Below are 26,249 nucleotides of genomic sequence, written 5' to 3' on the forward strand. Positions count from 1 at the left end.
AGTTATATCCCAAGAAAGTCAATGGTTAAAATGAAAGTAGCTGCAAAAATATTTTAGCATTATTTTCTGTAGGAGCTAAGAACTGGAAACAAAGTAGATGCCTATAAACTAAGGAATGGGTAAACAAATTATGGCATATTGTAATATAATATTAGGCATAAACATAATATAATGTTACTTGTAATAATGAAGAGAATCATGAAGAGACATATATGAATTAATATAAAAATATAAAAACTATCTATACACATATGTATATAGTAAATGGAAAGAACAACAAAACAATAGAAACAGAATACTATGAAATCATCATAACCAAATTTAGTTCTAAAAAAGAGATTTGAGAAGACAAATCCCACTCTTTTTTTTTTTTTTTTTTTTTAATAGCCTTTTATTTACAGATTATATGCATGGATAACTTTACAGCCTTAACAATTGCCAAACCTCTTGTTCCAATTTTTCACCTCTTACCTCCCACCCCCTCCCCTAGATGGCAGAATGACCAGTAGATGTTAAATACATTAAAATATAAATTAGATACACAATAAGTATACATGACCAAAACATTATTTTGCTGTATAAAAAGAATCAGACTCTGAAATATTGTACAATTAGCTTGTGAAGGAAATCAAAAATGCAGGTGGGCATAAATATAGGGATTGGGAATCCAATGTAATGGTTTTTAGTCATCTCCCAAAGTTCTTTCTCTGGGCATAGTTGGTTCAGTTCATTACTGCTCCATTGGAAATGATTTGGTTGATCTCGTTGCTGAGGATGGCCAGGTCCAACAGAACTGGTCATCATATAGTATTGTTGTTGAAGTATATAATGATCTCCTGGTCCTACTCATTTCATTCAGCATCAGTTCGTGAAAGTCTCTCCAGGCCTCTCTGAAATCATCCTGTTGGTCATTTCTTACAGAACAGTAATATTCCATAATATTCATATACCACAATTTATTCAGCCATTCTCCAACTGATGGACATCCATTCAGTTTCCAGTTTTTAGCCACTACAAAAAGGGCTGCCACAAACATTTGTGCACATACAGGTCCCTTTCCCTTCTTTAGTATCTCTTTGGGATATAAGCACAGTAGTAACACTGCTGGATCAAAGGGTATGCACAGTTTGATAACTTTTTGAGCATAGTTCCAAACTACTCTCAAAATGGTTGGATTGTTCACAACTCCACCAACAATGCATCAATGTCCCAATTTTCCGCATCCCTCCAACAATCATCATTATTTTTCCTGTCATCTTAGCCAATCTGACAGGTGTGTAGTGGTATCTTAGAGTTGTCTTAATTTGCATTTCTCTGATTAATAATGACTTGGAGCATCTTTTCATATGACTAGAAATAGTTTCAATTTCTTCATCTGAGAATTGTCTGTTCATATCCTTTGACAATTTTTCAATTGGAGAATGGCTTGATTTTTTATAAATTAGAGTTAATTCTCTATATATTTTGGAAATGAGGCCTTTATCAGAACCTTTGCCTGTAAAAATATTTTCCCAGTTTATTGCTTCCCTTCTAATCTTGTCTGCATTAGTTTTGTTTGTACAAAACTTTTCAGTTTGGTATAATCGAAATTTTCTATTTTGTGATCAGTAATGATCTCTAGTTCTGCTTTGGTCATAAAGTCCTTCCCCTTCCACAGGTCTGAGAGGTAAACTATCCTGTGTTCCTCTAATTTATTAATAATTTCATTCTTTATGCCTAGGTCATGAACCCATTTTGACCTTATCTTGATGTACGGTGTTAAGTGTGGATCAATGCCTAGTTTCTGCCATATTAGTTTCCAATTTTCCAGCAATTTTTATCAAACAGTAAGTTCTTATCCCAAAAGCTGGGGTCTTTGGGCTTGTCAAAGACTAGGTTGCTATATTTGTTGACTGTTTTATCCCTTGAACCTAACCTATTCCACTGATCAACTAATCTATTCCTTAGCCAATACCAAATGGTTTTGGTAACTGCTGCTCTATAATATAGTTTTAGATCTGGTACAGCTAAGCCACCTTCATTTGGACAAATCCCACTCTTATGTACAAAAGTGTAGACTATGCATTTGGAACCCATGAAGTGGATAAATACTGCCAAACTTTTCTATTGTTGGTTTTGTTGAACTTCCCCCCCCCCCGCCCCGCCCTTTCTTGGGCTCTAGAAGATTGGGGGTGGCTGTGGAGAATATATTGGGAAATAAATGGAAGTGATGTAAAAAAAGATTTTAAATATATATATATATATATATATATATATATATATATATATATATATATATATGAAGGAAAAGAGGATGGTCAAGTATCCAATGTTGTAGAGAAGATGGATGAGAACTGAGAATAGGTCATGGATTTAGCAATTAAGGAATTACTGATTACAGTAGAACAGTTTCAGTTGAATGGCAAATTTGCAGACTGTAGTGGGGAGGTAAGGAAGTAGAAGCAAGGAATAAAGATGACAAAATATTCCTGTAGTATTTTGTTTATATCTTATGCATACAATAAATAATATTTTGTATTATAATTCACTGAGTGTTTTCTATTTCCTCTAGCATTTACTGCACAACTCTATACATAGAAGTCATTTAAAAAATGCTTGTTGAAATCAAACTTGAAAGGTAACAAACTCAGCTCTCCAGAGGAGAAAAATGAGATTGTAGGAGGGATAGGATTTTGTATTTTCCCCTAGCAATCACATATCCTGAGATCCTAAAATAGGGAAAGTATCATGGTACAATGGAAAGATTATTGAACTTTGATACAAAGAATCTGGGTGCAATTACTGGCTTTACCACTAGGTTTGTGATCGTTGGCAAATCACAGCCTCCTTGTGTCTGTTTTCTCATCTGTAAAATGAACTGATTGAACCAGAGAGGGACTGAACTTAGAGAAAGTATTTCAGTAAAAGTCAGTATGAGAAATAGAAGTGATATTGTTATCAAAGTATATGACAAACTACTTGGACAAAAAGAAATAGATAAGGTGCTTGGGAAACAAATCAAAATCCTGGCAGAGAGACAGATTGTCATTAGTGATGAGGACCTTTAATTATCTAGATATCTGTTGAAGCTCTGTCTGCTAAAGCCAGAACAACTGCTAATAATTTCTTGACTTACCTTAATGATAATTTCAAACTTCAAAAGATGGGAGAAACTAACAAGGGTAAATTTTATTCTGGACCTGATTTTTCATTAACTAGTTGCTGGGTTAGGAATATGAATCCTGAAGGAAAGTGGACAGCACTCTTGGTTTGTGATAGATGAGAGCAATTCAGATGTGGAATAGCACATACCCTAGAATTTGGGAAAGCTATTTTCGAAAGTTTTAGAAGAAAAATATGTAAGATCTTATGTATTAAAATTCTGCATGGGAAATTAGCCAAAGATGGATGACAGATGTTCAAGAATGAAAATCTGAAAACACAAAACAACTACAATGAGGAAAAAAAGGGACTTTTCTTAAGAGACTAATGTGAATGCACAGTAACTTAGTAATCAATGGTGAAGGCAAAGCCAGATGAGAGAATAGATTTAAGTTTTTGGTATGATCCTGTGAAAATGGTAGGAATGCAAAAGTTCAAAGTGAGTTGGAGCTGACAAGTTAAGTTAAGATCAATGAAAAGAGTTGTAAGGAAGCAGGTAGGTGGTACAATGGATAAAGTACTGAGCTTGTCCTCAGGAAGATATGACTTCAAATCCAACCTTACACACTTATTAACAGTGACCCTGAACAAGCCAATTAACCTCTGCTTATCTCAATTTTCTCATCTTCCATGTTTCTTATAAAGATAAAATGAGCTGTTGTAAAAACACTTTGAAGGCCTTAAAATGCAACATAAATATATAAATGCTGTGATGATAACTGAAAAAGAATTACAGAAGGCAGAGGAGCTTTGCCTGGGATGGACAGAATAACTGACAACAGAGGCAAGACAGCAGCTCAATTCTTATTTTGTCATCATCTTATTCAAAGAGAAATTACTTTTGCTTGGAAATGAAATAACAGGCTGATAAGGAGTTGATAACTCAAGATAAGTTAGAGGAAATTATGAAAGTACAGTTTCCTTTGATGAATTTAAGATTTGAATGATCATGGAGAACAAGAAAGATACACAGGAGTGGAGAAGAGCCCAATTTTCCAAAAAGGGAACTGAAGAGTTTACATGTTATAGGCCAGTCATTTTTACCTTAATTCTTGGAAAAATTCTGAAATGCATCAGTAAAGATATGGTTGACAAGGGAAGGGTGTGGATTAACACACAGAACAACAGGAAGTGGTAATTATAAAGAGCCAGCATGGGTTCATCAATAATTCATGCCAGGCAAAACTCATTTTTTTTGACGTTATTAAACTAATGGACAATGAGAATATTATATATTTTAGCAGATTTATGACAAGATGGAGAAATGTAGACTAAATGAAAATACAGTTAGATGGAGTCAGACATAGCTGGATAGGCAGGTTCAGAGAGTAGATGGTTTAGTGTGAATAAAGCACAAACTCTGGAGAACCTCAGGGGCCAGTGTACTATTTGACGTATTTATCAGTGACAAGGAATAAAGGCACAAATGGCAAGCTCATCAGATTTGTAGATGATACAAATTTGGGACAGATAGTTAAAATAGTGGATGCCAGAATTAGGAAAAAAAAATTATGAAAAAAATTCTATAACATTATTTGATTTGAATTCAATACTATGAAATTCAATATGGACATGTGGAGGGAATCTTAAGATGCATGTACAAAAATCAAATTTCTTTTTAAAAAAATAGCTTTTTATTTTTCAAAATACATGCAGATAGTTTTTGACTTTCATCCTTGCAAACTCTTATGGTCCACATTTTTCTCCCTCTCTCTCCCCTGGATAGCAAGTTACCCACTATAAGTTAAAGGTGCAATTCTTCCAAACATTTTCACATTCATAATGCTACATGGGAAAAATCAGCTCAAAAATAAGAAAGAAAGAAAAGCAAATAACAAAAAAGGTGAAATACTATGCTGTAACCTACATTCTGTCTCCAGTCTCCATAGTCTTCTTTTTGAATGTGAATGGCTCTCTCCATCACAAGTCTTTTGGAATTGCCACGAATCATCTCATTGTTGAAAAGAGCCACATTCATCATAGTTGATCATCATATATTTAATCATATATTCTTATTTCTGTGTACAATGTTCTCTTGGTTCTACTCATCTCACTTAGCATCAATTCAAATAAATTTTTTCAGGCTAAAAATCAAGTTTATTAGATGGGCCAGGTGTGTTTATACAGCAGTGATTCTTTGTTTGACTGATTCTTGAAGTCTTATTGAGTCATTCACTTCCATTTGTTCAATTTTAATTTTTTGTATATTTTCTTCGGTTACTTTTTAGCTTCTTTTTTAATTGGCCAACTGAATTTTTTTGTTCATTGCATTTCACAAATTTTTCCATTTCACAAATTTTCTTTTTCATAATTGGTGTCTTTTTCATATCTCTTTTGTATGGCATTATATGCTTTTTCCATTCCTTCTTACAATGATCTCATTTGATTTCCCCCATATTTCTTCTCTCTTTTAAGATCCTTTATGCAATCTTCCATGTAAGCTTTGTGAAATGGGGCCCAACTCATGTCTCCCTTTGGACTTCATCTAGAGTTGCTGTGCCTTTTAGGAACCTCAGGATTTGAGGTCTGTTCTCTCCATAAAAGCTGTCCATGGTGAGAGGTTTTTTTTTTTTGGTTTTTCATTTTTTTAAGACTTGAGGTCTGTTCAATGCTAAGGGATGAAAGCTGCTTTAATTTGCACTGGGGCAGTTCGCTAATTGACTTTCAGTGCTGGGTAATCCTGGCTAGATCCCATGTTCTTCCGGGGGGCTCAGTGATTTACAATTTGTCTTTTGTAGCAAATCTGCCAAACCACCTGCTTGCAACCCAAAGTGGCCTAAGAAGCTCACAGAAGGTTCCCAGGTGTGGGATCCACAAGGCTCTGACTCTGCTCCAGCTCCTTGCCCCAGGCTCCCTGTGCTGTGCTCTGGGCTCTGCAGATTGTTCGTCTGAAACAGACTTGTTCTGAAGTTCTTCCAAGGTACCTTCTTCTGGGAATGTGTTGTACTCCAGATATTTGTGGGTTCTGTGACTCCAAAACCAGTTCAGAGGCTTAATTTGCTGTTTGGTTTCAGAGAAAGTCAGAGGAGGTCACAGAGTGGTGTTTGTTCTCAGCCATCTTGGCTACCCCCTTCTCCCCAGCAGTGATTCTGAAAAAGATTCCAGCTTCCAAAACCTGGAAAACTCCATTTGCGTCAGCAGTATGAAATTGCAGCCAAACAACTAATATGATCTTGGTTTGAATTAAGGCATAGTTTCCAGGTACAGGATGCTGATAATCCCCTTGTACTCTCTTCTGGTCAGACTTCATTTAGACACTTCTGTCTATTGCTGTCTAAAAAGGACACTGATAAGCTGATGAATATCCAGAGCATACATAGCAACCTAGTAACCTGTTTAGTAAAGGGTTTGAGGTTCTTCTCATGGGGACAAAGTGAAGGAACTGGTGAAACTACCCCACAGGATTTTCACTTATCGTGCCAAGATTTTATATTCACCTTCCATTGCCTGGCTTTGCTTCCATCTTCTGTAATTTTTATTTTTGCTGAGGCAATTGGGATTAAGTGACTTGCCCAGGGTCACACAGCTAGGAAGTGTTAAGTGTCTGAGGTCAAATTTGAACTCAAGTCCTCCTGACTTCAGAGCTGGTGCTGTATCCACTGCATCACCTAGCTGTCTCCTTGTAATTTGTTTTTAAAATCTTGGTTACTGAAAATCACCATTTTTCGTATGTGTTTCACTTTGTCTCTTCAAATTTTCATTCTTGAGCATGTCTTTATAGCTTCCAATATCTGAAGGGCTGTAGATTTGCTTGGTTTGACCCCAGAATGTAGAACTTATGTGATGGGCTAAATTGCAAAGAGGCGATCAGACATCAGGAAGTACTTGATAACAATTAGAATAATTCAAAAATGTATAATGGACTTCCTGGGGAGATGATAATTTTTCCCTCCAAATGTTTTCAAACAGCCTGGATGAATATTTCTTATGTATGTTATAGTGGATATTCTTTTCTGTTTGGATTGGATCATACTGGAAAGTATCATCTTCAAATTCTGGTATTCTTCTAAATTATTTTTATAGCTCCTGCCAGTCCTGAATCTGTGATTCTATGCACAGAATTTCTCAAACATAGGAACGCATTCTGAGCGTTTCTTCAAGTCTGGATTCCCCTAAGGTAGGGGGGGCCTTCATTTCTCTAAGGTCTCAAAAAACTGGTGGGGGGGTTAGATTAGGCTCCTGGCTGGGACAAAACCATTCCCTTGATGCTGTAAGGGTTTGGTAAAGAAGGGAGGTACAACATAGAAGTGATCTAAGGGGAAAGAAACATAGGAAAAGCTCTCACACAGATTCCAAGAAAAGAAATTTGTGGAAGAGGTGGAAGAGTATATTTCTACCCAACAGATACAAGTCACTAATATCCACTGAAATGATTAAAAAAAAAAAAAAAACCCCGACATTTAAAAGGTTCATGAGGGAGCTGATGACCTTATATACTGAAGCTTGGAGCCAGAAGACAGGAGTTCAAATGTGGCCTCAGGCACTTCCTAGCTGTGTGACCCTGGGCAAATCATTTAAACTGTCTGCCTCGGTTTAAACTAGAGTTTAACTGTAAAATGGAGATAATAGCACCTATATTCAGAGTTGTAAGGATTGAGATATTGTAAAAAAACAAAACAAAAAAAACCTCTTAGCACACAGTAGGCATTATATTAATGCTTATTTCTTCCCTCCCTTTCGCAGGCTCTGGGATAATATTTCTATATAGACTTTCAAGGACCCATAATATAAAATTAGGGTTGGAACTTCAACCATGCAGATGGCAGCCTAAGTTTCCTCTGTCTTTCCATAAATACTCTCATGGTGACTACCCACGTGGTGAGAACCTTGTAATTTTTCTGATATTATCTAGATATATCAGTGGAGTAGACTTGTAATTTTCCCCACGTGACTTGCCCACCTCCTTTTTTTCAATCACACACATCTGACAGCATCCTTGTGTAACACACTTCCTAATGTAGGACAGCTTCCAGTCATCCTTATATATACTAAGCTAAGCCTAGACAGAGTGTGGGTTGACGCCTCTCTACAACACAAGAGTCACCAGTGCCCTCTGATGGCAAGGCTGAGAACACCAAACAGAAGGCAACCCAGGAACAACTGACTCATGTCAGCCGCCAGGAACTCAATTGTGGCTCGAGTTGTGGAATTAAGTACGAATTAAGACACTGGAACTTCTAACCATTTGAGAGAATGGGATGTGTGACTAGCTTTAGATATGGAGCCTTTATTTAGCATTTCTCAGAAATACTACTACTAGCCAATGTATATAGGAAAGAAAAGCTCTGATAAAAAAAAAAAATAGTCCTTTGAGTGTTTGGCAAATCTTTTGAAGGAAAATATCTAACCACAAAATTTCAAACATTCTCATAGGCCAGTGGGAAAGGTTTTTAAAAGGCAGGGTTTCTTCACCTAGAAATCATACCAAAGAGGTAAGTGCTGACCTCATTTATACATAGAGCCTGACACTAGACAGTTACTTTGATGACATCCAGAACATGGGATTTCTATTGAAAGATAAGCTTAGAAAACTGGGACACTAATGCATTGTCGGTGAAGTTCTGAACTGATCCAACTATTCTGGAGAAAAATTTGGAGCTATGTCCAAGTGTTATAAAACTGATTCAGCAGTGTCACTAGTGGGTTTGTATCCCAAAGATCATAAAGGGAAAAGGACCCACATGTAAAACATGTTTGTGGCAGCCCTTTTTGTAGGGGCAAGGAACTGGAAACTGAGTGGCTGCCCATCAGCTGGAAAGTGGCTGAATAAGCTATGGTATGTGAAGGTTGTAGAAGATTATTCTATAAAAAACGATCAACAGGATGATTTCAGAAAGAGCTGGAGAGCTATTAACTGATGTTGAGTGAAGTGAGCAGAACCAAGAGAATATTGTACACAGCAACAGCAAGAATATGTGATGATCAACTGTGATGCACTTCGCTCTTCTCAACAGTGCAGTGATTCAAGGCAATTCCAATAAACTTAGGATGGAAATCGCCATCCCCCATCCTTCTGGATGGAGACAATGTAGATCAAAGCACAGTATTTTCACTTTTTTTTTCCCTCATTTTTTCCCTTTTAATCTGATTTTTCTTGCACAACATGACAAATACGTAAATATGTTTAAAAGGATTGCCCATATTTAACCTATATCAGATTACTTTGCTGTCTTGAAGAAGAAAGAGGAGAAAAATTTGGAGCACGTCTTATAAAAATGAATGTTGAAAACTATCTTCACATGTATTTGGAAAAATCCTATTGAAAAATGTTTAAAAAGGCAAGCCTAGGTTAAGTGTCATGGCTGGGGTTGGTAATACTCATTAAGCATTAAGGGAATAGTGAGTCCCGTAGGATGGAGGAGCACCCTAAAGAGAAAAAAAGTTCATGGAGCTGTTGTGGGGGGAGTCTAAATCAAATGTTTTCTTTCCCATATTTTTTAGGACCAGCCCTCTCTTCAATGATCCAGGATCTAATCTTGACTTATTAACCTCATTTGTTCCTCCTTCATATACAACTGCCAAAGAATGGAGAAACGAAAAAAGGCCAAGCTCAAGCTAGGCCATGGGATCACTAAGTTCAATTTTGGGGGAAAGGAGATGGAAACTTCTGGCCAAAAATGAGGCTTGTAAATTGTGGGAATAGTGCCTTCACTATATCAAACAGTTGACCTAGACACAAACTCATTTTTATTATTATTTTATTTTATTTTTATTTAATAGCCTTTTATTTACAGGTTATATGTATGGGTAACTTTACAGCATTAACAATTGCCAAACCTCTTGTTCCAATTTTTTACCTCTTACCTCCCCACCCCCTCCCCCAGATGGCAGGATGACCAGTAGATGTTAAATATATTAAAATATAAATTAGATACACAATAAGTCTACATGACCAAACCGTTATTTTGCTGTACAAAAAGAATCAGACTCTGAAATATTGTACAATTAGCTTGTGAAGGAAATAAAAAATGCAGGTGGGCATAAATATAGGGATTGGGAATTCAATGTAATGGTTTTTAGCCATCTCCCAGAGTTCTTTTTCTGGGCATAGCTGGTTCAGTTCATTACTGCTCCATTGGAAATGATTTAGTTGATCTCATTGCTGAGGATGGCCAGGTCCATCAGAACTGGTCATCATATAGTATTGTTGTTGAAGTATATAATGATCTCCTGGTCCTGCTCATTTCACTCAGCATCAGTTCGTGTAAGTCTCTCCAGGCCTTTCTGAAATCATCCTGTTGGTCATTTCTTACAGAACAATAATATTCCATAATATTCATATACCACAATTTATTCAGTCATTCTCCAACTGATGGGCATCCACTCAGTTTCCAGTTTCTAGCCACTACGAAGAGGGCCGCCACAAACATTCGTGCACATACAGGTCCCTTTCCCTTCTTTAGGATCTCTTTGGGATATAAGCCCAGTAGTAACACTGCTGGATCAAAGGGTATGCACAGTTTGATAACTTTTTGAGCATAGTTCCAAACTACTCTCCAGAATGGTTGGATTCGTTCACAACTCCACCAACAATGCATCAATGTCCCAGTTTTCCCGCATCCCCTCCAACAATCATCATTCCTGTCATCTTAGCCAATCTGACAGGTGTGTAGTGGTATCTTAGAGTTGTCTTAATTTGCATTTCTCTGATTAATAATGACTTGGAGCATCTTTTCATATGACTAGAAATAGTTTCAATTTCTTCATCTGAGAATTGTCTGTTCATATGCTTTGACCAAGACAAACTCTTGTTAATCTCTCTAGGCCCAAGTTTCCTCAACTGTACAATGAGGGGGTAAGCTGAGGTCCTTTGTAGCTTAACATTTTTTGACTACAAGTTTAAATACCTTGTCAAAAGTTTTAAGTTTTAAAAATTCTAAGATCATTTCATACTTAAAAATTGGCCAAAATAGGAAATGATGAAAAAAAGGACAGGAATGAAAGACAGTTAACAGCTGGTTAGCTGTGAATTGGTTCAGCTATTTTGGAAAATTAAAAATTGTGCAAGAGAAGTTATAAATTGTTCATTCAATTCAATAAAACAATTCAAACATCAATCAAGTGACAATATAAGCAAGGCAATAGCAAATACAACCAAAACCCTTGTCCTAAAAGGGCTTACATTTTACTGGCCAGTAATTGATTGGGTTTATTTATGCTTCAAGAGTTTACTGAAAATAAGGAAAACCCTATCTCAAGAAAATTTATAGTAACACTAATTATAGTTGTAGAAGAAATCAAGCTATCCTCAATCATATGAAAAAATGCTCTTAAATCATTACAGTATTTCAGTCTAGAGAAATACAACTTTGAAGTATCACTTCACACCAATCAGATTGGCTAATACGACAGAAAAGGAAAATGATATATGGTGGAAGGGATGGGGGACAATTGAAACACTAATGGACAATTTCTTTTTCTGAAAACTGCAAAGAAATAGAGGAAGATTTATATGTAATGTTGCAGAGTAAGCAAAGCAAATCCAAAAGAATATACCTAATTATGGCAATCACATGATGTCCACTTCTTTAAAAGTGAACAAGTATTAGATTCCAACATTGATCACAATCATGGTTGCAATAGTTCACTTACCTGGAGGAATTATATACTTTATGAGAATTGTAAATACTTTGAAGTTTTATGTGATAACAAAACAAAACTTAACAAAAAAGGAATAAGCAGAAGGAAAAAATTGTTCAAGTTAAAGACTTTGGGGAAAAAAATTGGCTATATTTTGGAAAGTAACTTCTGATATAAATTAAGACGAATAGTAGTATTATTAAAACTAATAGGATTGTTGATGTTTCTGCTGAAATGAATTTAATTAGCTGGAAAGGCTTAAATGCCAGGCAAGCCTATTTAAATGAACCACAGTAACATCATAGGAATTAGTGGTTAGCTTTTACTTATGTTACTTGCATAGACACACATAAAATGAGTATTTTATTTACTGTGAAGTTATAATGGCAGAGGGTCCAGGGAGGAAAGAAAATGGAAAACATTGGAGTGGAAGGGGGCAGAAGCTCCTAGTTTGTAAACTAGTTGGCAATGATATCTGTACCTGCTCTAAATATATTCCAAAGCATTTCAACAGAAGCCACTTGTGCTCTGTCTTTTATCTACACATAACTTAGTAAGAATCCAATCAAGAATTTTCCTTTGTTTTTGTCTTTGAACAAAGCAAGAACTTAATAAATACTGCATTAAATCTGAAAGAATTTGCTTATTTTTAGATTTGGGAAAAAGCTTTCTCATTTCAACCCTAATTCATCTTCTCCTGCTCTCCAATCCTACCCTAGAGAGGACACAGATACTGTTTATGAAGATAAGTCTAAGAGTTTGGAGCAAAGGACAAAACAGGGACAGATTAGAGATTTATCTTTATAACTAGAAGTGGGGATGGGGAGTAGGACGGGAATCCTAAAATATTATCTGGCACATCAGCTTTAAAAAACTCCTTAGCCTGGAAGGCCTTCCAATCTGGCGCCCACACCTACATCTACAGTTTTATTTCATTCTGTTCTCCTGTACAAACACTTTGTTCTAGCCAAATTGAACTACTGGCTATTTTTAAATTGTCCTGCCTCCTTCTGTCTGCCTCTCAGGAACTTTTGTTTTCCTTCAAGGCTCAGGTGTCACTGCCCCCATGAAGCTGTACCTGATGCCATTGTCTGTTCTTAATTTTACTTATATTATAGTTATTTGTATAGATGTATACTTCATCCCCCCACTCCTAATAAGAGTGTAAGCTTCTTGAGGGCAGGCCATTTCCTTTTTGTAATTCTAGCACCTAGCACAGTACCTTCTGAATTCTTTGCTCATTTTCAAATATAAGAGGAAAAAAATCAAATTATACTGAAGTGTGAAGTATAAGAGAAATTAACCTTTGTTTTGTTTTTTAACTAGCTGTAAGAAAGCTCTTAAAGGAGGCTTTTAGACTTTCAGCTAACTCTCCAAAGTGAGCATATTACCAGAAAAATGGCTAACAAAGTATTTGAGGTGGGTTAAGACAACTAATAAAAAAAAAATACAATTTATTGTTTATACGTAGGATATAGAAAATTCTGAAAGGCACTTGATTTACTCAATTTGAACTTCCCTTTTATATATACAAAGTGTACTTTTTTCCCTAGGAAATGAAATATTTACTTTCAGAAGTGATGTGTGGTGGGGGGGCAAGGGAAAATGGGAGGGATGGCCATTAAAAGGTGATACTGCCTACAAAGGGGAAGAACAAATTATACATTCATTAATTTAAAACACATGTATATAATTGTTAAAAGATAATTTCTTTAAGTGTAAGACTAGGAATTTACAATGATCTAAAATTCAAATATCAGTGAAATATAAGCATTATCAATCAATCACTTATAGATGGGATGACCCCAAGAGAAAAGGAGTCTGTTCAAACAAATGACTAAAATACAGATGACCACATATACCCAGGACCCTAATAAAATTTCTAATTGTTATGTTCTACTACTACAGGCTAAGGGATTAGTTAAAAGGAATAAACTAGTTACATTAATATTATCAGCTTTCCAAGTGTTTTCAAAAGTTCTGCTATGTTTAAGATTTAGCTTTCTAACAAATAAAATAAGGTTAATTCCAGCAGACAATAATTAGTATGAGAATAATTCTACTAGTTTCCATACTATTGGTATTTATTATTACTATATTCTTCTTTTGATCTTTTTGTAAAATGATATTACAAAGAAAGATTCCTCTGGTGAAGGTCCACGTTTTCTGGCGTTTGGATTTTAGCCAAAACGCGTATAAGCACTAAGCATATATACATATTACAATTGTAAAATTTTGTATACCTCAGATTTCCCACATATAACAAAGCAGCACTTACTAAAATGCCTGTTGCTAACCCTGGGGTCTTGAAGGCTTTGGCCAATAGAACATAGCTCTGAATGACAAATGCGGCCAAAGTGGAAAAGCTTTGGATACTTGTCTTCAAGACTCTCTGTTAGGACTTAATGATTTCAGTCATAGCAGCTAAGACGTCAGAAAGGTTGGTTAAGGGAGTACCCATACTGATGAGATCCTGGAGCCCTAAACTGCTAGATTGCTTAATGAAACAACACACCTTGATAAACTGGAGCGAGGAGGAAGGGCAAGTCATTTGTGGACTTGCTCACAAAGGACTCACCTTTAGACAGAGCTCTAGTTGCTATAAAATTATACTCAGACACAAGTGCCAAGAATACAAACTTTATTGAAACAAAGGCGATGGCCATATGCAGGTAAAAGGAAGCTGAATGGCAGTATACACAATGCAGATTTATTTCTACCTGGCCTCTCCCTGTCTTCTTGAGAGAGAAATACAAAAAATAATGACCAACCAAGGACTGAAAATAACCAAACTCATGATGGCCTCTAGCACCATTTAAACTGATGCTTTCCATAGGACAATCTGGTTTTCATGCAAACAAACAGTACAAATTGCAAGAAAAGCAAAACCAAGTGCTTACTATGAGGGGCTTGGTGTCTGTTTCGAGAAAAGCAAATCTGGAATTCAGCCGAGTTTCATAATTATTACTGACAATTTGTTTCTAGCCATCAAAAGGTCATTAAAGGAAAAACTAAGACATGTTAATTTGATACTATCTGTGGTTCTGTGTCCAGGTTATGGAGAAGGAGGGGGGTTATGCTGATACATTCAATTACTTTTGAACATGCATGATAACTCACCGGAGAGGTCCATTCCAGAACTACCAGGAGGCCTGGCCATTGACAGACTACATTTTAGTCAAGAGTCACGAGGCAGTGATAATTTTGGGGGAGGGAGAAGAGGGAGGTACAGGGGTGGGTAAATTTCTAATATTAGCTAAACTCATTCCTGGAACCTGTCCTTCCAATACCAAGTTTCCTTCCCTAAGATACAGAAGCCCCAAGAGGAGCCCTCAATAAAGGGCTTTTTCCTGTCTGTTCTACAGAGTTGAGAGCAGGAGACCTTTCTGTTATAAATTAAAGATGAGTGTTCTGGTGGGGTGTGGCCATAGCAAAGCTACCTTATAACCCTAACAATAAACAGGGAATCACAACCTCTGGTCAGGAAGCTTGATGGAATAAATAAAGACCTAGATCACTTTGAACTCAGGAGGCCGCATTCCAAGAGCAATTTCAGTTCTAGTTTCATTGGCTAAAGCCAAAATAAATACATGAAAAGGACTGGAGGGCACAGGAGGAAGGAGCGAATCAGAATAATCACCTTGTAGTAAGGGACAGGAATTTCATTCCTTCCCTATCACAGCTTCCAATGTTGCAAAGCATAGAGGAGGTAGTTAAGAGATAAATTTTAAAATTGGTTTTCTGGCTGTGGGAAGGTTGAAATGGAGTAGGAGGGAGTCTGAAAATTTATCTCTCATTTATCGCTAAATATTTATTAATGACCAGGCTGGTAGATTTTAGACATGCTTTAAGCCAGAAATGGAAAGATGGGAGAAAACGTCGGCATGATAGGGATATACAAATACCACATCTCAAGTGCTTCAAAAACTGATTTTGATTTCTGCCCTTCACCCAAGTAGGATGCTACTTTAATAAACTACAGTACGCTGAGAGAGTCCAAGACACAAAGGACTTGAGTGAGCTATATATTTAAGATGGGACACATTTTTTAGAAAAATGAAGAGCTTGCTTTACTACTTCTGCCTGACACTCTGTGGCTGAAGCATCCAGATCCCACCTGACTGGTCATATCTGCCCAAGCCACGGGGTGAGCCAAAAAAGGAGAGTGGGGTGCCGAGCCCCACGTTCTCCTCCAACTGTTGGGGAAAGTGGCAAGTCTTCAATTGTCATGTCAAGGCCTGTGGCGATGCCCTGAGGTTGCTCCCTTACTCACCAAGAATTTGGTCCAAGAGAAGGAAAAAAGGTGAATATCAACCAACTCCCAAACAAACACCTCATCCCATGAACGGAGCGATGTGGCTTCTGGTGGTCATCAGCAGCAGCAGAGGGAAAGGAGGAGCCCCCCTGCAGGCTTTAGGATTTATTGAAGGCTGCCAACACGGCCCAGATCATTTCCGTAGCACTGTGCTTTGTTCCTTCCACCTCCGGGTCCAGCTCTACCAGGTCCTTGGCTCGATTCATGGCTATGTCGTATCTGTCATCTGCCAGGCTGGAGAAGACACTCTCCAGCACGTCTGAGGAGTGAGCCAGCACCAGGAGGGCCAGGGTTCTGCGGTCCATGCGCTGGGGGTCGTTCACCCATCGCTCCAGAACACTCTCCTGAAGCTTTCTGACCAGCCGCTGTTTCTCTGTGGTGTTGGTCACTGGATGCGTGGTCATATCAAACAGTAGGAAGTTCTGCTTCTCGGTGGTCAGAATACCCTTTTCCACCAGGTTTTTGGCAATCCGTTCTCGCACATTCCTCAGCTGGTACTGCAGCTTGAAGGGATTCCACGTTTCACCTGTGATGATGGGTGAATGGACACAGTGCACAGAGACAAACAAACAAACAAAAATGTTAATTTTCTGACTCGCAGTAGCATGTATCAAATTCTAGGTATCTCGGGTAAATTTTGTGGTGCTTTGCTCTGCGGTCCACAGCTTTGCCGGACATTCTGGGGGGTGACCCTTCTTCCATGGTTCATCACTGGACAAGCACTGCAGTGGCCATAAGATCTTGTGAAAAGGGAGAGAAAGGTACTGGTTGGGATGGCAGTGGGAAAGGAGGCTGAAAGCTTTTGGATTCTCTCCAGATATCAATTCTCCATGCTTCCTGGATGAGAGAAAAGACTGAAATCCTAGGTGATAAGAACAAAGGCTTTGCGGTGACAGAGAATCCACCCCTCCCTGTAAGTCCCTCTTGAGACTTGCCCACACTGTAAGACAATCTGCATGGGAGGGCTCTGAGTGCACCAGGCAGAAGCAGAGGGATGGATAAAAGTTGGCAGACCAATAAAAAAAGGGGCTGAGTGTGTCCATCTCATAGGGAAAGTGTGGAGATGCACCCAGCCTGAGCCTGTCCCAGTGCCTCCCTCAGTGGCGGGGAAGAAGTGACATGGCCAGTGATTCAGGCCAGAGAGAAGGACGAAGGGGGCCAGAAAGAAACATCTCCCAGCTAGGGAGGGCCATCGACAGGGGATAGGACACAGATGAAGGAACACATGTACAATAGGGCTCAATGGTCCCCCAGCAGGCAGCCCGTGGAGGTTCCCGGCCTTTTTCAAGTTCTGTACTCCTTGGCTATATGAACCCCTATTCAGCATGAAAGGAAATAAATTCTTAAATTTACCAAGAATAAGCACACAAAAAACCCCAAATTACTTTCTATAGGATGATGTAGTTATTTGCCAAATCTTCCAAACTGGGGACTCCTGCAATAAGAAAATGAGACTCATCCCGGTGTTTTTGGTGTCTGAATTTACAGTATCAATAACACGACCCACAGGTAGTGGGTAGCCCTTGATGCGGCCAGCCTGGTGAGGGCTCAGACTGCCTGCTGGGCTTGGGCCCAGTTTTCCTTCTGCCTTTTCACCTACCTCATGTCCCACTCAGGGGAGCCCCTGGGAGCCATCTGATGGCTCTTCCTTGACTCAACAGACCCCAGTCTTTGCTGACTTGGGGACAAATATAAAACACATCAGGCTGTATCTTCTAGAAGTTGAGGACAAAGGCTGGTGTCCCGAAAGACTAGTGTGACTCCTGTCATATCCTTGCCTCCCATGTAATCGTCACCCAAGTTTTCTTAAAGACTTCAGAAGCCGCAAGAAAGCACCAGAAATAAGGGGGGAAGGGAGAGGGAGCTACAGTCAAGTGGCCAGTGCTGGCATCTCTGGCACAGTGGGTGGAGGGCTGCTTCGGCAATTCACTTAATCTCTGTTTCTACTTCAGTTTCCTCATCTGTAAAATGAGAACCAGCATTTACTTTCAGAATTGTCACAAGGATCAAATGAGATAATATTCATAAAGCCCTTGGCACAGTGCCTGGCATATAGTAGGTGCTACATAATGTAGTTCCTTATTATTGATATTAATTTTATGCATTCAAAACCAAGTTCTTATTCTCTCATAAACAAAAAAAATCTGAATTTTTGCTTCTCTTTTCTTGGCAAGGAGACAATACTATATCTTGGCCACAAAAGAGTGGTAACAAGAGATCCTTTGAATTCTTTTACCTGTGAGCAGCTCTATCCATGTTTGAACCGTTTCTGCCGGTTCTGTGGCCTTGATGTGCTTGAGGGTTTCATCCAGTAAGACATCACCAGTAGGACTATCTGACTTTAGCAACACCTTTTAGGGAAGGAAAGAAACAAGGAACATGTATTTATTCATTCAAAAGTTTTCAACAAATGGCAATTAAGAGACTATTATATACATAATGCTATACTGATGCTAAATGAAGATGTGTGTTCTCTTGGGAGTTTACAAATGAATGAAGACTTAGGACACAGACCCCCTCTCCCCCAATTAAACCAATACAACAATGTAAGAACAACGTTTTCAAGGAAGGACTGAAAGGACTTGCAGTGGATGTAGCAGGAGGCGGGAAGATGGGTACAAAGAGACTGTGTGAATAAGAGAATGATCCACAGAAATAAAAAAAGGATGCTGGTCTGGGAAGACAGTGAGAAATGTGGTTTTAGAGCTAAGAAGAGGTTCCTGGCTGTGCTAATCATTAATGACCAATGAGCCCTCAGTTCCCAGAGGGGATGAGGTGAGTCTGTGAGGAGACAGGAGAGCACTGGGCATGACTCCCATGTCCACCATGTTCAGTTGAGAAGGAGGAAACTGGATAGTAGCTGAGAAGGCAGAGAGAGGAGGAACCAGGGGCCCACTTCTTTCACGTGCTTACTTCCCCTCCCCAGGGCCTCCCTCCCAGGGCAAAGGTGGGAAATGCCCATGTCTGTGTGTGAAGGGAGGGACGTGCTACCTTTCTGTCCAGCAGTCTCTTCTTCCGGATGGTGGGGGGCTCCAGATGGATCCGGCCACGCATGGCCAATTCTATCAGGATGCCTCCTCGAAGCCCGGAAGAAATGCAGTCATTCCAGAAGGACGTGTAACCCTAGGAAATGGGGAGGGGAAGAGGTCAGGGGAGGGCTCACACCTGGCTGGGTCTCTCTGAGGACACGCTGTTCACTGCTCAGGTTCATTTTCACGGCATGTACCTATACCCTGTCTGTGCGGGGCTCTCTGATGCGTCTGTGTATTCTTGCTCCCCTGACAGACTGTAACCTTTCCTAGGCAGGAGCTAGTTCTCCTCCAGCAGCTTTGGCTCTCCCCAAAACAAGGGAACAGTGTCTCCTCTCCTTTGTCTCTTTCCTCCAGCACCAGCACATGATTCAGAGACAGAAGACGTGGATTCAAATCTGGCTTCTGTCATTTAACTATGCTTAGGGGACACAGAGCCAGTTCCTCTGGGCTCAGGATTCTTACCTGTAAATTAGGGGGTTGGATAGATGGCCTGTGAAAGTTTGGCACAAGAAAGCCTGCCGCTTCCTGAGGTTTTGTGGTTCTTCCAGAAAAGACCATTTTCTCCCTAGTTCCTGGCCATTGGCAGTAAATAAAGTCAGTCTCTCTAGAAAATAACTTATATCCTCTCCAAAGTTTGGCTAACTGCTGAGAGGTAGATTTAGTTTTGATATAAGGAAAAAACTCTTACCATTCAAATAATTCCAAAGTAGAAATGGGGCATCTGGACACCTTAGTGAGTACAATGCTAGACCCAAATTCGGGATGACCCAAGTTCAAATCTGTCTTCAGACAATTTCTAGCTCTATGATCAGAAAAATCACTTAATTTTTGTTCACCTTAATTCACTGGAGAAGGAAATGGCAAATGACAAACCCACTCCAGTATTTTGGCTAAGAAAACCCCATGGGTAGAATGATCCCATGGGATCACGAGTCTAACATGACTAAACAACAAGGAATGGTCTAGTTTGGGAGATGGGGGGTGGGGGGGAGGGAGAGGAGGGAGGAGAGAGAAGGGTGTCTCCCGTCACATGAGGTCTTCAAGCAAAGTCTAGATGACCAGATGGCCATCTATCAGGCACATGCATGAGTATATGCACATTTTTGTAAGTATGAGCCAGACCAGATGTTCTATGAAGTACTTCCAAAGTTAAGAGTGCTAACCAAAAACCCCTTAAATAAAAGTTGCAAAAAAGCACCTCTGAACTCCCTACAAACTGCTCCTGTGATATTCCAGAGTTTAGGGAAGAATACAGATTAGTTAGAAAGAGCAAACTACAAACCATCTAGCTCTCAGACATTAAGTAGGCTACACTAGAGAGGCCTTAGCTTTGGTGCTGACTGAATTTTTAATCTAGTTGAGATAAGAGATAAAGGAGAATTAGAGATACTACAAAGGCCATTGATTGATACATAAGTGGTACCAACAATGTGCCTTAAAAGTTCAGAGGGACTGACCCTTTTACTGGGAGTACTCCAGTTAACAGAGGGGCAGACTGAGCTACATTTAGGCTAGGGAGAGAGAACTAGGGCAGGCATCCCAAGCTGAGGGGATGGTGTGAATGAAAGGGGAGAAACACCCACGGTGCATTTTGAAAATGAAATATTTTTAGGATATATCAGAGATGGTGGATGGGTCAGGGCCAGGTTGTAGAGGGTCATGAATACAAGACTAAAGATTTTGATTTTACAGACAAAAGAGTTCCTGTAGTTTTCTGAACAAATAAATTTCATGATCCAAACAGGAGCAGAGGAATTTACAAGTAGAACAGATTCTAGCTTCTAGGGTCCTGCTAACTAGAGTCTAATTTTTAATCATACCCACAGCTATGGGTATGACCCACAGCTTCAGCTGCTTCTCCTGATGAGGTAAATTAGTTATCTTGATGCATCCTTAAAGAAAAAAGACAAAAGTGCTTTTCCTCTGAGCTGTTCACCTCAGATCTTTTCTAACCTTACCTCTTTTGCCAAGATCCTCCCTCTTTCATCCCAAGGCCCATTTAACACTGACAGGTCAGCAGAAGTCTTTACAAACTCCACCTCGTCCCTCCCTGTAGTTTCCTGAGGTCTACTCTACCCACTTCTCTACCAATGACCTGCACCTGCTGTGTAGGGCCTGTGGAAACAAGGACATCTCTTCTTTTCACAAAAGCACTGGTGCTCATTCCCTTTATCTGCTGGTTCAGATTAAAGTATAACATATTCCTGACCAACAATGGCATGTGGAGAGGCAATAAATTGTAGATGCAAATCAAGGCCTTGATTGCCTCACATATTTCAACCAGGTGTGCAAGAAGGAAAGTATTTCTACTTTTCCAGGGCTTTCTTCTTTCTAACTCACAACTCAGCTTTGATTTTCATTATGGTGAGATTAAAGATTTCAATCATGTCAATAAAGGAGCAACAAGAGCTGGGAGGTGAACAAATGGATTTCTTCAAAAAACATTCTTTCCCACTTCAGCCTCACAAAACGTATTAAAACCCAGAAAAATGCCTTCCTTTAGGACTATGCAGGAGCAGAAGAGAATAAGACAGACAAGGAAGAATAGAATGGCACAAGGTGAGAACAGATGTGACTGAGGCTGTGATTCCCTTCCTTGGTGGTATCTCAGAACAAAGAGAATACTGACACAATCTGGGTAAATAATATGTAGCAGCCAAGGCAGAGACAGGATGGATTGGCTCTCTGAAGGATTCTTCCCTGATATTCCCTTCTAAACATAACACAGGCAGTCTATTCTATCCCTGCAGAAGGACTCTCATGATGAAGGGCCACCGCTTTTTAAGTCTGAGCAGTACCATCTGGTACAAGAGAAGCAAACCCTTCCCCAGTGCTTGTGGCAACAAAACAAATCACACAAGAGTGAGACAGAAAAAGGAACATAATGGTATGGTCTAGTGGCAGAGATGTGAGTAGACCAGACCTCAGGAAGCTTTAGGGAGGGATGAGGTGGAGTTCCTTAAGGTTTCTGCTGACCTGTCAGTAACAAGGGGTGGGGTAAGAGTTAGGAATTTGGGCAGAAGAATTAGGGTTAGAAAAGATCTGAGATGGACAGCTCAGAGGAAAAGGAGAGGCAAGTTTTTAAAGTACTCAGTCCATTTTATAAGTCTGGAACAGATGGATCAGGATGGCTAATTTGCATGGTCCCAAGAAGCAACCGAAGCTATGGTTCACACCAACTCTGGAGGATATGATTAAAAACTAGATTCTGGTTAGCAGGGCTCTGGAAGCCAGAATCTCTCCTGCTTGTAAATTCCTCTGTCTCTTAGAGAGATAAGCATATTTATCAAAAATGGTGTTTTGATCATGAAACTCACCTGGCCAAAAAACTTCAGGGGCTCTTTTGTCTCCAAAACCAAGTAGAGTGGAAAGTATGAAAAAGGTCATGTGTTAGGTCAAGAAATTTCAATAACCTTCTACCAGAATAATCTTGCCTGAATTTCCACCCAGCAATGTATGCATAGCACCCTTCCCTTTGTGAAGCTTCCTTAAAGACACACCTTAAAACAATTCTATGAAGGTCAAGAATTTAAAAGCTTCCTGCTTCCAGAGCAAACAGAATTAAAGATAGGAGAAAAAAAATCTTCAAAGTATACACTAAAAATATCTTTCAAGGCTTCTGAGTTGAAGACTGGTTTAATTTCCAAAGAAGAAGGAATCAGCTCCCGAGAGATATGAAAGAATACCAAAAAAAAAAAAAAAAAAAAAAAGTAATTAATTTTAATTCATAAAATTATGTCAAATAGTGCTTTCTGAAAAAATATGGCATTTTTTCTTAATTCAGTTTGTTGAAGAGGCAAAAGAAGAATGCTCTGGTACTACCCTGGTACCTGCTTTTGTCTACCCCTTCATCCGATGCCTGCCCAACTTATCTAATCCGCACAGACAGAGCTCATGGAGTTAATTCTAAAGGGTCCATCACTGACACTTTAGGATTGTAATGCCAGAGAAACTGAGCAAGATAGAGATTGGAGAGTATTTAATAACTTATTAAATGGAGAGATATACTGGGATCAAATGGATCCATGGTTTGGTCCCAGGAATGAATGAGACTATCGTCTCTGAATGAGATGAGGTGAGATCTTTCAAGACAGTTGTGAAAATCGAGTAAGGCTTCATCTATTTCAGTTTGAGTAGACCTGAAAGACTTTAAGCATTGAGTCAAGGGCATATTTAAGTCCCCTTCCTGCTATCCTCCCATGACATCAGCATCTCCCTATTTCAATCAAATATGGGCACCTATGTACTTATTGGTCAAGTTCAATTTCTTGGGTAGTTCCCGCATTTAGAATGTAAGATCCTCAGTCACTAAGGATGAGGGTCAGTGGTGGGAGGGGGTATTTGCATTAGGGATTAAAAGTGTTGACCCTGCCCCCCACAGTGCTTCCTCCCTTCAATTGTCTGCTCGATGGGTGGGAGGCCCTTCTTGTGAGAATGTATAATAAATCTGCTTTGCTTGTAAAGATCTCTCCAGCTTTTTTTTTATTAAAATGGTGATCTCTCACCATTTCTGAACCACACATCTCCAAGAATCCATCAAACAATAAGAGTTCTTAAAGACATATACACGTGGCTCAGATGCAGGGGGTAGACTGAGGCAGGACAGAGTCAGGGTGCTGAGAGCGGGACGAGACTGACAGGGTGGGGTGAGCCACTGAAGATGGGATGACATAGGAGATGAGATGACCTAATGGGGGGAAGAACCCCGGACATGGGGAGAGGCATCTTGATAAGACGGTATCTGACATTCCAATAGCTTGGGATGGGGAGAGGCATTCTGATATTCTAAAATATAAGGTCTTTTATTCTTATCAAATATTCTGCTGATTAAGAGGAAAGGGTGGTTTTGCAGGACTGAGCTTTTAGAAACAGGGAAACTGAGTCAAGACTGGGTCAGGATAATTATGGAAACTGAGAACGGTGGCATAACAGGATAAAAAATATTGGCCTGATGAGGTTGACAGGGAAGGGGGTGTGTGTGTGTGAGGGGTTGGAACCCTGAAACTGTCCCCTGTGACTTTTAGAGGGAACTCATGGGGGTGAGCTCTGAAACTCTCCTCTGAAAGAGACACACTTTTCCCAGCAGTTAGTGGTTTAATTAAGATTAGCCCAGAAAATTCAGCTGGGGGCAGTGACAACATTGAAGGAATCTCATTCAATGGAAGCCATACTCCCAGACTGCCAATAAAATGACCATTCTGAACTCCACATCTTTGCGGAAGTCCAAAGTGGGAATTATGCTTTGCCAATGAAGCTCTTTTCTTGGCAAAGCTGCCTGCCAGGACTCCTGTGTGCTGTGAAGAGACCCTCTTCTCAGTGATAACCTTTCATTATTTCTCTGCCAGGACCTCTTGCCACTCAGAAGTCTGTCTTCCCAGCAAAGCTGGCTTCTCAGTGCCAATAAACTTCCCTTTTGCCACTCAGACTTTTCAGGTTCATGAATTCTTTCATGCTGGGCCTGTATGCCAAGGGGATTCCCACCCCAATTCTCACAACTCTCTGCACTGCCACTAACCGCATCAAGGTCATTAAGAAAATACCAGTATTAGAAGTTGTTCAAGTTTATGACAGGATGACTGGAAAGCACCATCATACCACTAGTCTGGGTGGTCTATCAATCCACGTCCAGGATTAACCTCACAGTATTTATTATTTGAGGAAATCTTAATACCGACGAACAATCCGTGAGGGCCAAGGGTGAACACTAAAATCTTCTTGGCTAGGGCTTTTGTATTTTTAGCACCTAACATTGTACTAGCTGTTGGCACATGGCAGGTACTTAAAATCAATAAAATTATACGCATACTTAAAACTGTCAGGATGGGGAAGAGAGTCAAGGCAAGGATTACAGCTTGGGAATGGACTGAGCAGTAGGAGAATTGGAAGAGAAGACAAAGAAAATGGCTGCAGGGGAGGCACAATAGGCCATGGATCAGATAAGAAGATTTCATAGTTGATCAACACAGAAATGGAACACTTTGTATGTAATGACCAAGGACTATCTCTATATTGGAGAAGCAGAATGGAGGAGTAGGTCTGGGAGAATGTATAAGCTAGCTCTGAACCAGGACTCACCTTGCCTGTGCCTGGGGGTAAAGAGGAACCTCCCAAGGCCTGTCCCACAGGTAAAAGGTGAACTCTCATGTTAGACCAGAGTGTTGCAATGTCTCCTCTTCCTCACCCCCAGAGCTCGTGAGCTGGGGCTGGATATGTAAAGCAAATTACATATTGGATAAATAGGAAATAATTGAGAGAAGGAAGGCATGAGAATGAAGAGGGGTTGAGGGAGGCTTCCTGTAAAAGATGAGATTGAACTTAGGCCTTAAGGCCTTACCTTTAAAGCAAGAAGGGAGGTCAGCAGTCAGTGGAGGAGGGAAAGTGGACAGAGGAAATGCGTGGAGCTGAGAGGCAGTCTTGGTCATAGAACAGCAGGAGCCAGAGGCAGTGTCACGGGATTGGAAGGTGTACTGGAGTCATGTGCAAGAGGCCTGGAAAGGGGGCAAAGTTATAAAGGACTCAATGCCCAACAGAGCCTTTTGTCCTTGATCCTGGAGGTAACAGGAAACCACTAGAGCTTGCTGAAAGGGGGCAGGAGGAGCAAGAAATGCCACATGTGATCTTTCCTGCGCTTTAGGAAAATCACTTTAGGGGCAGAATGGAGAATGGAGAGACCCTCCCCAGCAGCTACCGCAACAATCCAAGCATGAGGTTATGAGGGCCTGCACTACAGTGGCAGCTGAATCCGAGAGAAAGGTGATCAAGAAAGTATAAAAAATGACCAATTCCTTAAGTGGGATTAATTGACCTGCCCAGGGTCACACGGCTGTAAGCGTCAAGTGTCCGAGGCTGATTGTCCTCCTGACTCCACGGCAGGAGCCTCTGCCACCTAGCTGAATGGGACTGATTGGATGAAGCATTTCTCATTATTATCACATGATCCCTGTTCCCAGAACTTTGGACTTTGGGGGAGGTCATTTACTCTCTGGAGGAATGGACTTTGAACCTGAGATACAGGAAGTTGCAGGAAGTGACATGACCTGTGGGAGGCACCCAGCATTGGTGATCATTGGTCAAGGAGGGTTACATCCTGTTAGTTTATCCAATGAGAAGGCAGAATCTTTTGCTTTTAAACCCTAGACAAGGCGGAAACACGTCAGGTTCCAGGTGCACATGGGGGAGTT

General features: G+C 39.9%; 1 protein-coding gene across 2 annotated transcripts in view; it reads right to left on the bottom strand.

Moving 5' to 3' along the window:
- Positions 1-14,345: 14,345 nt before the first annotated feature.
- Positions 14,346-26,249, bottom strand: part of GOLPH3L (golgi phosphoprotein 3 like) — a 29,146-nt gene continuing 17,242 nt past the window's right edge. For both annotated transcript variants that reach the window (XM_003769913.4, XM_023503553.2), the window contains exons 3-5: positions 19,028-19,159; positions 18,273-18,387; positions 14,346-16,562 (exon numbers count right to left, since the gene is read on the bottom strand). In XM_003769913.4, the coding sequence (XP_003769961.1) occupies positions 16,135-16,562; positions 18,273-18,387; positions 19,028-19,159 (675 nt within the window). In that variant the 3' untranslated portion in view covers positions 14,346-16,134. The remainder of the gene's footprint in view (positions 16,563-18,272; positions 18,388-19,027; positions 19,160-26,249) is intronic.

This window comes from Sarcophilus harrisii, chromosome 4, assembly GCF_902635505.1.
Source record: "Sarcophilus harrisii chromosome 4, mSarHar1.11, whole genome shotgun sequence".
In the NCBI taxonomy this organism is placed as follows: domain Eukaryota; kingdom Metazoa; phylum Chordata; class Mammalia; order Dasyuromorphia; family Dasyuridae; genus Sarcophilus; species Sarcophilus harrisii.